Here is a 12,255-nt window from a genome sequence, read left to right on the forward strand (position 1 = left end):
ACAGAACGAGGAAGAAATTGTTTGATTTGAAAACAGGTTTCATTTTTTCTTCATCAAAGAATTTTAAAACTTTGCTGTGTTTTACAACAAATTCCCACTTGTCACAAAAAATGCTAGAAATCAGCGCTTTCTTGTCAATCATCTCACCACCAGAATCTGCATGTGTGCACGTCACTGAAAGCAAAGGCCAGCATTTGAAGAAACTTTTCAAAGTAGCGCTAAAACTCTAAAAACAGATAACACAGTCCTGCTTTACTTCCTGTGAGTGAAATATTGAACTTTTCGCTGCGTGACAATGAACCGAGAGTTGCTGTAAAGTTACTTTACAAAGGGAAACAATCTGTTTAATAACCAACTAATAGATTGATGAAAATCACATAGATGCTGTCTTATTACTTTGGCAAGTTTCGCAGGTTTAAACGGAGAAAAAAAATAGTGAAAACTCTTAGGCATTATTAAACTATCGTTATTTTTTCTACACTGAAATGTGGACTATATTGTATTTGTAAAGCACTTTTCAAATTAATTAATATCTCTTGTGGATGTTCACACTGAAAGTCAATTTATGCCAAAGGTAATACAAATTAGCATGTCCTTAATCACTTCCTTTGGGTCCACTGAGCCTGTATGTTTGTAGTAGGCAGCACATTAGTGACCAGTTAAAGCAGCAGGATAATGAGGACGATTTATGTTGTAGCCTTGTTTGGATGGAACAGTCCTAATTAGAGCAGCACATGCAGCACTCAGTGTTTTAGAGTGTGCAGATCTACTTTTAACCAGCAGAGGGTGACAGCAGCACTGCAGACAGGCTTCACTATGGGTCTGTCAAAGCGCACATCCAACCAGGCCCGTGCATGTGAGTCCTGTGAGGCTGCTGTGGCTCACTGCTCATCGTGCTTTACAGTGCTGGCACAGAGGGATTATTTATCTTTGTGTTCTTGCTGGACAACTCCTCCTCTATTGTCCAGCCATTCATTTGAAATCAATGCCACCAAGGACCAATCAGAGTGTTCTTTGAGGGAAAATTATGATTGCTCCTGAAGAGGGTCAATCATAAAACTGTCAGAAAACACCTTTACCTGCAGCATGGGGTTGCTTGTTTTATGCCTTGTCATCGGTGGGGCTTCATGCCCTTGGTTTTTTATTTTTTAAAGGTACACTTCAGTACTTTCTCTAGTCCCCAGTTTCACCCTGGTGATGTCATCCGTTTTGTCATCAGGGTTATTCTGACAGAAACTGAAAACAGGCATGTTTTGGAGGTGTGAGCATAGGAGGCAGCTGCATTGTGGGAAACAAAGCCTGACTAAGCAGCAATCTCTGGGGCTAAAAAATTTAAATCATCACAGAGGTGGAAAAAAACTGCAGTTCCTCTAATGTCCACTTGAGGCTCCAGCAGTGAGTCAGTCCCCATAGACTCCCCTGTTAAATTGTCCAACTTTACAGGAGAAATAAACATGTCTACAGCCTACTACAAAAAATGTTTTGGGCTCTATAGTTAATGTCCCCCTTCTTGACAACTGCACAGGGGGTGCATGTAATAAAAATTCACCCTCTTTGGGTGCTTTGATTGACACGTGGATACCAAAGCAGGCATCTACTTATTAATGTCCTAGAAATGGATCTCTTGAGTGGTGTCAGTGCCTCTTGGAGCATTACTTCTGCAGTTATCTGACTAATAATATGGATGATGTGCAGTTAATTGTACTAAAAGAACATCCAAGAAGTCTGAGCACAAGTTTGGGTGAGTGAAATTCTAGGACTATATAAGTATGTTATGTCTGCTTGCTCCTGATTCACCCCTACAGTTTAGCCTATCTGAGGATTAGCCTTCAAATAATCAAACTCCATCTTTGATATACAGCCTATGAACTTGACCCATACTAGAAAATAAATATCATAATGTTTGAGCCTTTTTTCCATCTTTGGAGTCCTTTATGGAAGCACAGCATTCAGTGGAGCACCACCTTAAGCATTCAGCTTTAAATAAATCACATCCTCACAGGGAGAAGACAAGGGCTGTAAACACAGCATGACAAGGGCTCTCAATTACAATCACAAACACGGCCACAAAGGCGGCTTCATTCTCTAAGAGGCTGCATGCCAATTAGCAGCGTTTGGTAGCTTTAAAAGGGCTCTTGCTGCACTTTGATATGCAAGCTTTCAAATGAATAACAAAGAGGCTGCCTCACAGGTGCATCATTAAAACACATGCAACAATTAGTCGATCAATAAAAGCAAATCAGTAGACAAATGAGAACGGCTGTTATCTGATAATCGATATCTAGCTTATAATAAATATTAAATAAATATAAATTCTATTTTTATATATAGAACTTTTTGGTCGCACATAAGAGGCAATAAGATGACATCACCCGTATCACTTTTACTGTTCTGTCAGAGTTTTTGGCACCATTTAAAATTTAAAAATCCACTAAAATAAGAAACTTTAGTTCCTGCCATAAAAATAATCATATATATGCACACAGACGCTCCTGCCTTGCATACAAATAATCTATACTGTATTCACAAAGGGATGCGTTCTTTTGGCACTTTGTACGGATAATTAGAAAGAAAGCAAAACACCACTAAAGAGAACAGGTGTAACAGCTCTAATAAGATCTGTAAAGTAGCCCCTACAGTGGAGTGACGCAGGTTTGGCCACGGAGGAGTTTTTGGTGGACCAGGGGCTTTTAGAGGGACGCATTCAGAGTGTGCGCACCTGCGTAAAGCACAAGCAGCGTCCGCTATCCAGGAATTGCAACCCTGTACAGGTGAGACCAGCTGCTCCTCCGTCTATACGAGGAGGCACTCCCATGAGGAAGGATCTATTTCACAACAATGAATGACATTTCTGCTGGATTACAAACTACGAAGGGCTGCTCTTACGTTTTCTCCCCTGAGCAGCAGTGACCGTCGCGTCCAGACACCGACACCTTACGCACCGTCCTCTCACACATCTCTACTTGTTGTCCTCCTGCGACAAACATGACATCCCCACTACTGGCTTATATCCTACTTCTTTCAGCCCTTCATACCTGGTAAGTGGCGCCCTTTGGTCGCGTGATGCGTTTTGGTGATGCTTTAAATGCTCAGGAAACTTTGTGGCTGGCTCTTAAGTTTGCGTGAAGGACTCAGTGACACTAACGATGTCTTTGCATGCATGCACTCTGCAGACTGCGCTGCATGTTTTAAGTCAGTGTCATTGCTCCTGCTGTTTTCAGCCACCTTCTTTTATTTGTGTCCCTGTAGCTCTCTAACAATCGAGTCCGAGGAGGACTACGAGGATGTCACTGTGAACCAGATGCTGGCTCCTAAATCCCAGCAAACCGACGCCACGGAAATACTCAATAATTTACTGAAAGAATATGACAAGAAACTGCGACCGGATATTGGAGGTAAGGGTTACTTCTGTCCCAATTTCTCAGCTAACTAATCACAGAATTTGAATGCAAAGCAGCTTTCTCCTTATAGCCACACCTGTGTGAAACCTGGGGATGCTATTAGTTCTAGAATCAGATAAATGTAATGTTTAATTCAGAACCTACATAACACTGTACGCACGAAGTGTGTACTAAAACCTTTAAGTGTCAATATTAGCTAAAGCCTTCCCAGGTTTGTCGCCACTGCTAACACTGAGCCCAAAAAGTCTGTTCCGAACTTAATTTCATTTTACAAGCTTAAATGTTCCTGTACAAATGTACATAAAATACCTTTTTATTAGTCTTTTTTTAAGGTTTGCATTAATGAAAGATGCTGAAGACTCCATAAAACTGTCCAGCCGTTATAATGAAACAGCAATACTAAGTAAACCAAAACTTTTAAAAGGACTAAAAGTATTGACATTTTAAAATGTGAACTTACTATCAACTATTTAAACACTACAATCTTCAGACATCCACACATGAAGCACAGGGGATAGGTGATTTCCTCCATCTCTCTTTGGCTGATAGAGGTGTTGGAGTAGCACTTTATAAAGTCTAACTTCAATAGCAGTGACAATGCCAGGGAATTTCTGAATATTGTAGAATTTATTTGTTCCTACAGCAGATGTGATTGTTCGGTGTTATTCCAGGATGTCAGGACGATTCTGCAGGAAAGTCTTTGACGGTCAGCTCTCCTTGGTCTTCTTTGGGTTTTTTGTGGTTGTTGAAAAGCTTTGAGGTGTTTGGCTTCATCACCCTTGTTGACTCGTTCATTACAAAAATCCAAACTTGAGGGTGGGACATGTCTCTGAAGAATGGAGTGCTGCTTCTCCATGGTCAGAGTGGCGTTGATTCAGTGCACGTGTCCAGAATATTCCCACCCTCTCTATGGGTTTCATATAATGTGGTAATATCTCCTTATAGACACTCTTCTGTTGCTACCACTATCATCAGGATATTATATTAATATTGTTTTTCTTGCTATTCGCTGTGAAGTGCTCCCTTAGTCTACTCTTGTGGTCATAACTTTAAAGCAATGAATTTAGGGACATTCTTTCTTATTAGATGAAACTATTTCGTGCATTTAATGGGCAGGTAAAGTTTTTTAGTGGTTTTACTTTCTGACCCACGATCACAAAGGGTCAAGGTGTAACTCATCAGCATGTCCTCATGAATATAAATTACATCTGAAGGTGGAAACTTTGAGTGGAGGCGAGAGATATGTAATTCCCTGACTCATTTTCTCCTGGATAAAGTGAATGTGTTTGTCAACTCTGAAGACTCTGAAGAGGCTCTGCTTCTGTTCTTGTTCAGGGTTTGCAAAGTGGCCTCTGGTGGCAGGCTGCTGCCATATGGTAATGTAGTTAGAATCAATGCATAACAAAGAGGGGCTTCTTAGAACACACTTCTGTGAGTTGTTGCTCGTTAGGTATTAACTTAAAAATGGACAACTTTCATCTTTGCAAAAAGAACAAGCAAGACATGGTTGAGCTGGAGGTCAGTCGTTATCCATCTGACAAAGCCGAGTTGCTTTGCGAGCAGCAGCAGCAGCAGGCGACATCCAGTTGACACCTAACAGCCTGTTGTGTTTAACAGCAGGCGTCGCCTCAGATGTGACCAAGATTCAGCTCGTGATCACGATTTCTGCTTTGCTGATGGAGGGTGTTTGCATTTGTAGCCTTGATTTAGATGGCACCTTGCTAACAAAACCTGTCCACAAATATCTAACTAGTGCTGGCAGGCCTGGGATCAGTAGTCTTGGTAAAATCATACTTTTATTAAAGGTGCTGCAGTTGCTATAGATGTGCGTAACAGTGCATCAGATGACTTTTTATAATGTGAATTTGTTTTGTTTTTTTGCAATGATAGCCGACAGATAATGACACTGGATTCTTACTTTGGGACATGTAGGCATTTCATGCTAATATCAGCACTTTACCATCATCACATCATCATCACCAGCTGCTGTAATAAATCATACACCCAGTGATGAGAGTTAGTTGAGTGTTTGTGCAACTCATGAAATGTGTGTGTGTATGTGTGTATATATATATATATATATAACAACAACAACAACAAAATGTTAATACATCCTAACCAAGGGTGGATGACATGCCTCCTCCAACCCCACACCTTAAAGTTCATGTTCAAGTTTGTTTATATAGCACTTTTAAAACAGCATCTGTTGACCAAAGTACTGTACAATAAAAATAGTCAAAACAGAAGACATAAAATGCGATAAAGTTAGAAGGGAATAGAATCATAGAATGATAAGATAATAAAAACAATAGTAACCAACTCATACTGATTTAAAAGCCAGAGAATAAAAATGGGTCTTTAGATAGGTTTTAAAAGTATCCAGTGTTGGGGAGGTCCTGATATGCAGAGGCAAAGAGTTTAGGAGCAGTCACCGCAAATGCCCGGTCTCCTCTGTGTTTTAATCTGGACCTTGGGACAACTAGTAGCATTTGGTCCGCAGAGCTCAAAGATCTTGCAGGAGTATACCAGGTTAGAAGACCAGAAAGATATGTAGGAGCTAGTCCATGCAGCGTCTTAAAAACAAGTGTTAAAATCTTAAAATCAATTCGAAAACTGTTTGGCAGCCAATGTAATGATGCAAGTATGGGAGATATGTGATCTTGCTTGCACGTGCCAGTTAGGAGCAGTGCTGCAGCGTTTTGGATGAGTTGCAGCTGGCCAATTGATGACGAGGTAACATCAGAGTAGAGGCTATTACAGAAGTCGAGGCGAGATGAGATGAAGGCATGGATCGCGTTCTCAAAATCTCTGAAACAGAGAAATGGCTTAACTTTTGCAAGGAGGCAAAGATGAAAGAAGTTGGTCTTGATTACATTGTTTATCTGTTCATAAAATGTTAAATTGCTGTCAAAGATCACTCCTAATTTCTTGCAAAGGATTTTATATAGTTTTTTAAGGGCCCAAGGTCAGAATGGTTACAAGGACCAAAGACAATGACCTCAGTTTTCTGTTCATTTAAATTGAGAAAATTTAAAGCCATCCATGCCTTAACATCTTCCAGACAATCAAACAGTCCCTTCAGAGGATTCACAGATTTGCGTTTCAGCGGAAGGTAGATCTGAGAGTCATCTGCATAGCAATGAAACGAGATACTGTATTTTTGAAAAATTGAACCCTTGGGGAGCATGTAAATTGAAAAAAGAGTGGGCCAAGAATAGAGCCCTGGGGGACCCCACAAAAAAAGTGTGGTCCTTGGAGATAATTTGTCTCTGAGTGTAAGAGAGAAAGTTTGATTAGATAGTGTCAATGATAAATTGTATTTAGTAGTCAGTATAATCTTTTAGTGATATAAGTTTGCATATGGTAGAATACTGCATGTAGTTATTTGTATTAGGAAATATTCAACCATGTATACTTAGAGGCATATAATCAATTGTGTATTGATAGGATGTGTGATCTTTAGCAGGCTACAAAGGCTTGGTGTGGAATGCACACCTACATCCTGTGAGTATGGGAAGAGGTCGTACCTTGTCTTATTGTTTTACGGTAGGATTAACGTAGCTATATTTGTTTTAGTCTAAGTGCTTTTTGGTTTGATGAACTGCTGGACTTCGAGACCAGCAGGTTTAGGGAAGTCTTTATGGGGTCACACTCTGACCCCCCCCCCCCCCCCCCCCCCCACACACGCAAGCACCCACTGAAGTATAAATAAAAGACCGGGGCAGTTTCTCAGCGCGAGTCTCTCAGTCTGGAGGCTGCCCTTGCTAGCAAGAAGTTCTGTGTGTTTCTCTTCTCTGAGTCTTTACTGAAGAAGTGTTTTATAACATTTTCCTTAACATTTACGCAGGATTGAAACCATTCCAAAGCAATTCCTTTAATTCCAACACATTGTTGCAGCTGAGAGATAAGAATCCCATGATCTATTGTATCAAAAACAGCACTGAGATCTAATAATTTTAAAATGTCAGAATCTCCTGAGTCAGTAAAAGTTAAAAGATCATTAAAAACTTTTAAGAGAGCAGTTTCAGCACTGTGGTGCATTTTAAAAGCAGACTGGAATACTTCACCAATGTCGTATTTATCTAAGAAGGCCTGGAGCTGCCAAACCTACAATTTTCTCCAGAACTTTTGAAAAAAAAAAAAGGCACTTTAGAGATTGGTCTGTAATTTGATAAAACTGTTGAGTCCAGATTCTGCTTTTTAAGGATAGGTTCCACAACAGCATGTTTAAAGTCGGAGGGAACGGAGCCTGACTGAAGACTATTGACAATGGAAAGTAAGCATGAACCAACAGTGTCAAAAAACTTGTGCAAGTTCTCTCAAATGCAAGCTGTAAGCTCCGGAGCTAAAAGCCAAAAGATGGCAAAACCACCTAAACATGTTATCAGCCTGCTACAAAAGTGTCTGCTAGGCTTCACCTGAGTTTTTGGAGTCACTCAACAGGAGCTCCATTGTTCAAGCATTTTTGATGCAATTATATGGCGATGGCTGCTGCGCCGTTCATTGTATTAACCGACCATCTGAGAAGTCTGTGCTGCAGTTTTGATGAGTGAAATTTTAGGATTTTATTTGGATGCTTCAAGATGAACTGCTGAGTCCAGAACCAATAGATGACATCACAGTGGCTATATTCAAGCTTTTTATACACCCAATAGCGAAACTCTTCTCATTTCCAAATGTAGATCTACTGATCAAGATTAATCATTCATTTGGGGAGAGCTGCATTAAGAGATAAATTAGTGTTCTCAAAGCATGCAAACTGCCCTAAGTTGTCTCTTTAACCTAATTGGGAAGTCTTAATAGATCCATAGAAGAAGAGACCATTATTGTCGACACTAGGGGTGCAACGATATTCGTATCGATATTGAACCGTTCGATACAGTGCTTTCGGTTCGGTACGCATATGTATCGAACAATACAAAATTTGTAATTTATTTTATCAACTTTCCTTCTGACGATGCTGTCTGTGTTGAGCGCTCAGTGAATCTGCGTTCGACTACTCCGCCTAGGCTCGACAGTGCAGCCTAGGCGGAGTAGTCGAACGCAGATTCACTGAGCGCTCAACACAGACAGCATCGTCAGAAGGAAGAGCGCAGGGCAAGCTAGCGAGACAGAAGTTAAGCTCTCCTTGTAACATGGACCTCCCCCACCCTCATTCAGATCTGGCGTTTGGAATTATTTTAGTTTTCATGTGACGTATGACCCTGAAGGTAAGCGAGTCATGGACTAAAGTAAAACAGTATGTTGGATGTGCCACGCAATGCTCAATTACATGGGTGGGAACTAGTGTGTTAGCGCAGTTAGCTCGTTAACGTGTTGGCCGTCTAGCCCCATGCACGGGGCGATCGGCGGTAGCTCGTTAACGGAGATTTGCCGTGTTGTGGCGTTAAGGTCATTTCAACGAGATTAACCTGAAAGCACTAGTGGGAACACAACGAATATGACTGCACATTTACGCCGACATCATCCTAGTGCAAAGACAAGTGGAAGCAGAAAAAAAACAAGCAAGCATGCTACTAACTTTAGCCGAGTCATTTAGACAGCTGTTAGCACATGATTCTCCTTATGTTATGCTGCTGAGAATATAGCCCAGAAGAAGCGGATAGTATAGCTTTTATTTTGGAAAGAGACATTTCTCTGTAATAAACTCTCTTTTCCAAAGATGAGTGATTCCTCAATCAGATACAGGGCTCGCAATATTGCTAGCCCGACGTCCCGGGGCTAGCGATTTTTTTCAGTCGGTTTACCAAAATCTATCTCTTCCCTGCCCGTCGGGCTATTGTAGGAAGGAAAAATATATGTCAATGCTTTTGCATTCTTTCAGAAATGTAGCTGGGTAATTATGTCATTGGCATCGGTGAGCCACTGTCAATATGTGACATATTGCAATCGCGTTTGAATTTGCGCTTGTTTTTTTGCTTTCACTTTGCAATCGCGCGAACTGTGTATAGAGAGCGACAGCACTGATCTGTGAGTGATGATAATTTGCGCACCAATTCCTCTGACATCGTCTTATTAATTGTTAGCTTACTATGCAAACATGACAAGTGAAATCTCCCGCAGCAAGCTTAAACATGTGAGAGGTTGATCGCGCAGAGAATCGCTGAGCTTATGTGAGTGAGCGTGTAAAAGCAGCAGGATATATATTTGACTACGATGACCTGGATGACTGAGAACCTTCACAGACAGATATATATTTTAGTTCTGCTGAGCCAAATAAGACAGGTCAGGGTGAAGAAGTGACAGCCAAAGAAAAGCTTACCACAAAACGGAGAAGTTATGACAAATCAGACTATAAGGCAAAAAGAAAGTGCAGCTTTATGGTTTCATGGACAAAAGAATTTCTGTGGCTGCAATATGACGAGCTAAATAACCAGGGCTGCACATAAGTGGTCCGCAGGTGCGCATTCGCTGTCAAAATAAAAAACACGCACAAGGGTTAGGGTTAAATTTAAAAACTGTACTTTTGAGTTAAAATATATATTTATAATTTTAATAAATGACAAATTAAAAAGGCATGAACATTTTTTTTGTATCGAAAAAATATCGAACCGTGACACCAAAGTATCGAACCGAACCGAACCGTGAATTTTGTGTATCGTTGCACCCCTAGTCGACACCTGCACCATTTGGCTTCAAAAAGGGAGAAACCCACAGATGATGTCACAGTGGCTACGTCCATCTTTTGTATACAGTTTGTTGTTTTGGACAACGAAGTAGGTGGATCCTTCAGCATCTCTTTGAGATTCTTCAGTCACTGCTTTACCAAACAGGATTTTTACAACCTGAATCTTGTATAATATCTCTGTTACTATGGATACCAAGTAGTGCAAGCTCCGTTGTTCCTGTCTGGGAAAAAATAAAGGGCACAAAAGAAAAAAATGTGATTGGTACGCTGGGTGTTACTCAGTGGCACGTATAGATGACCTCACACATGCTCTGGAAAAGCCCTTTCAATGCGTTCCTGAGAGAGATGATCCCGTTCTTACATCCTTAGTGCCACTTTATTAGAGTTACTTTCTCAATGTTTCACTCCAGCAAATAACCCTGAACTCTCACTTTCCTCAGTTGATAGAACAAACCTAAAGTTTACTATGTCATCTGCTCATCCTGTGGTCAATTTCAGTTTTTTAAACTGTTTTTCCTTGGTGTTTTAAATCCTCTCCTGACTGTTGTGATTCATACAAACAATGGATTAGTTAGATTTTCCATCAGCATACGGCATAACGATGGCCTTTGTCAGAGCTACATAAATACCTCTTGTTCTAGAGTTATCCAGTGCTCAGCTGGATGCTTACTTTTAATCCAAACATTAATGTCATGGAAATGTGTTTTCTCTTGCTATTACTCATCTGCTTTCACTGCAGTTTAATCTATCTAAGCTTCCTGAAGCTTCAAGAATAACATATTGGAGAGGATAAATAATGTGCAATTTTCCTGTAGCTCAGTAATCTATTTTTCGTTATAACCTGGTAACATCTAACAGTAATATAACTGAGTTTCCCTGGAAACCACAATAACAATAACAAAAAAAAAAATCTCAAACAGGTCCATTTAGTAGCTTATTTGTGTGCTTTCAGTAATGTTACTTAATTCCTTACAGCAGTTAGGGCTCAGGTCCAGATCCAGTCCAGATATATGTAGATATGGGAGGTGGTAGCAGTGAAGCCATGAGACTCTGAAGCAGATATAAGTCCCAGTTTTTTGGGAGATTTGTTTTAAAAGCGACCTGTTCTGCTAATTTCCTGCTTCGTTTATTCCATGACTTTATCAGAGTAGCTTGGCATGAGTCACAGTTCACAATAACACTCATCAGTTCATCCTGTCTCATCCCTGTGTCTTTAAACCAGTTTTTACCTGACTGTTAAGTCAGAACTCATTATTTGAAGCTTTCATGCTTATTATGAGCCTGCATCAATATAACCACTAATATATTTAAACTTAACAGCCATTTTATTAGGAACACCCATTCAGCTATTGAATCAGCAGTAATGGCAGCAGCTAAATTCATTTAGGCATGCAGACATACTCAAGACTTTAGATTGAGCATTAGAATGAGGAAAAAAAGAGATTTAAATGACTTTGAAATGGCTGGTGTCACACGATCTGTTGAGTGTTTCAAGAACTTTACCCTCAAACAACCATCTCTAGGGTCTAAAAAAGAGAAAATATCAAATAATCGGCAGTTCTCTGGGTGAAAATAGCCAGATTGTAACTCAAATAATGTAATAACTCTAACCACACATTACAACCAAGCCATGCAGAAGAGCACCTCTGAATGCACGTTAAACCTTGAAACAGATAAGCTACAGCAGCAGAAGAGCACACCGGGTGCCACTCCTGTTAGCTGAGAACAGTAAGCTGAGGCTTACAGTTCATGTAGCCTCAGCTTACTGTTGATGTAACTCATCAAACCTGGACAACAGAAGATTGGAAAAACAGCTGTGAGCATTGCTGCTGACCATGTCCATCGCATGACAGTGAGTTCACTGAACTCAGATGGCGTCCACAGTCACCAGGTCTCAGTCCCAAAGGTGCAGTCACCTTTGGGATGTGGTGGAGCACAACATGGATGTGCAGCCAACAAATCTCCAGCAGGGCTGTGATGCCTTCATGCCACCTAATTAATAATGTCCCTTTTAATGTATGAAGTAATAATCTCTTTGCAAAGGCATAAACTGGAAAAATACCATTAATGGAGATGTCAAAGCCAGGAACCATTTGAACTTTACTTCTGGCCCAAAAGGATTGAGGAATTATGCCCACATGGTGAAATTGAGGCATAGCTGATTTTTCTGTGTGTGTTCAGACAGCAATACTTTGCTGAATGCTTTATGATGCCATGGTATACGAA

General features: G+C 40.4%; 1 protein-coding gene across 2 annotated transcripts in view; it reads left to right on the forward strand.

Moving 5' to 3' along the window:
* The first annotated feature begins 2,526 nt into the window (after nt 1–2,526).
* LOC120738856 (gamma-aminobutyric acid receptor subunit gamma-3) overlaps nt 2,527–12,255 on the forward strand; it is a 72,846-nt gene continuing 63,117 nt past the window's right edge. The window contains exons 1-2 of one of the 2 annotated variants that reach the window (XM_040040382.1): nt 2,527–3,038; nt 3,250–3,395. In XM_040040382.1, the coding sequence (XP_039896316.1) occupies nt 2,986–3,038; nt 3,250–3,395 (199 nt within the window). In that variant the 5' untranslated portion in view covers nt 2,527–2,985. The remainder of the gene's footprint in view (nt 3,039–3,249; nt 3,396–12,255) is intronic. The other variant, XM_040040383.1, reaches the window with a different exon arrangement.

This window comes from Simochromis diagramma, unplaced genomic scaffold, assembly GCF_900408965.1.
Source record: "Simochromis diagramma unplaced genomic scaffold, fSimDia1.1 OVJJ01000026.1, whole genome shotgun sequence".
Classification (NCBI taxonomy): domain Eukaryota; kingdom Metazoa; phylum Chordata; class Actinopteri; order Cichliformes; family Cichlidae; genus Simochromis; species Simochromis diagramma.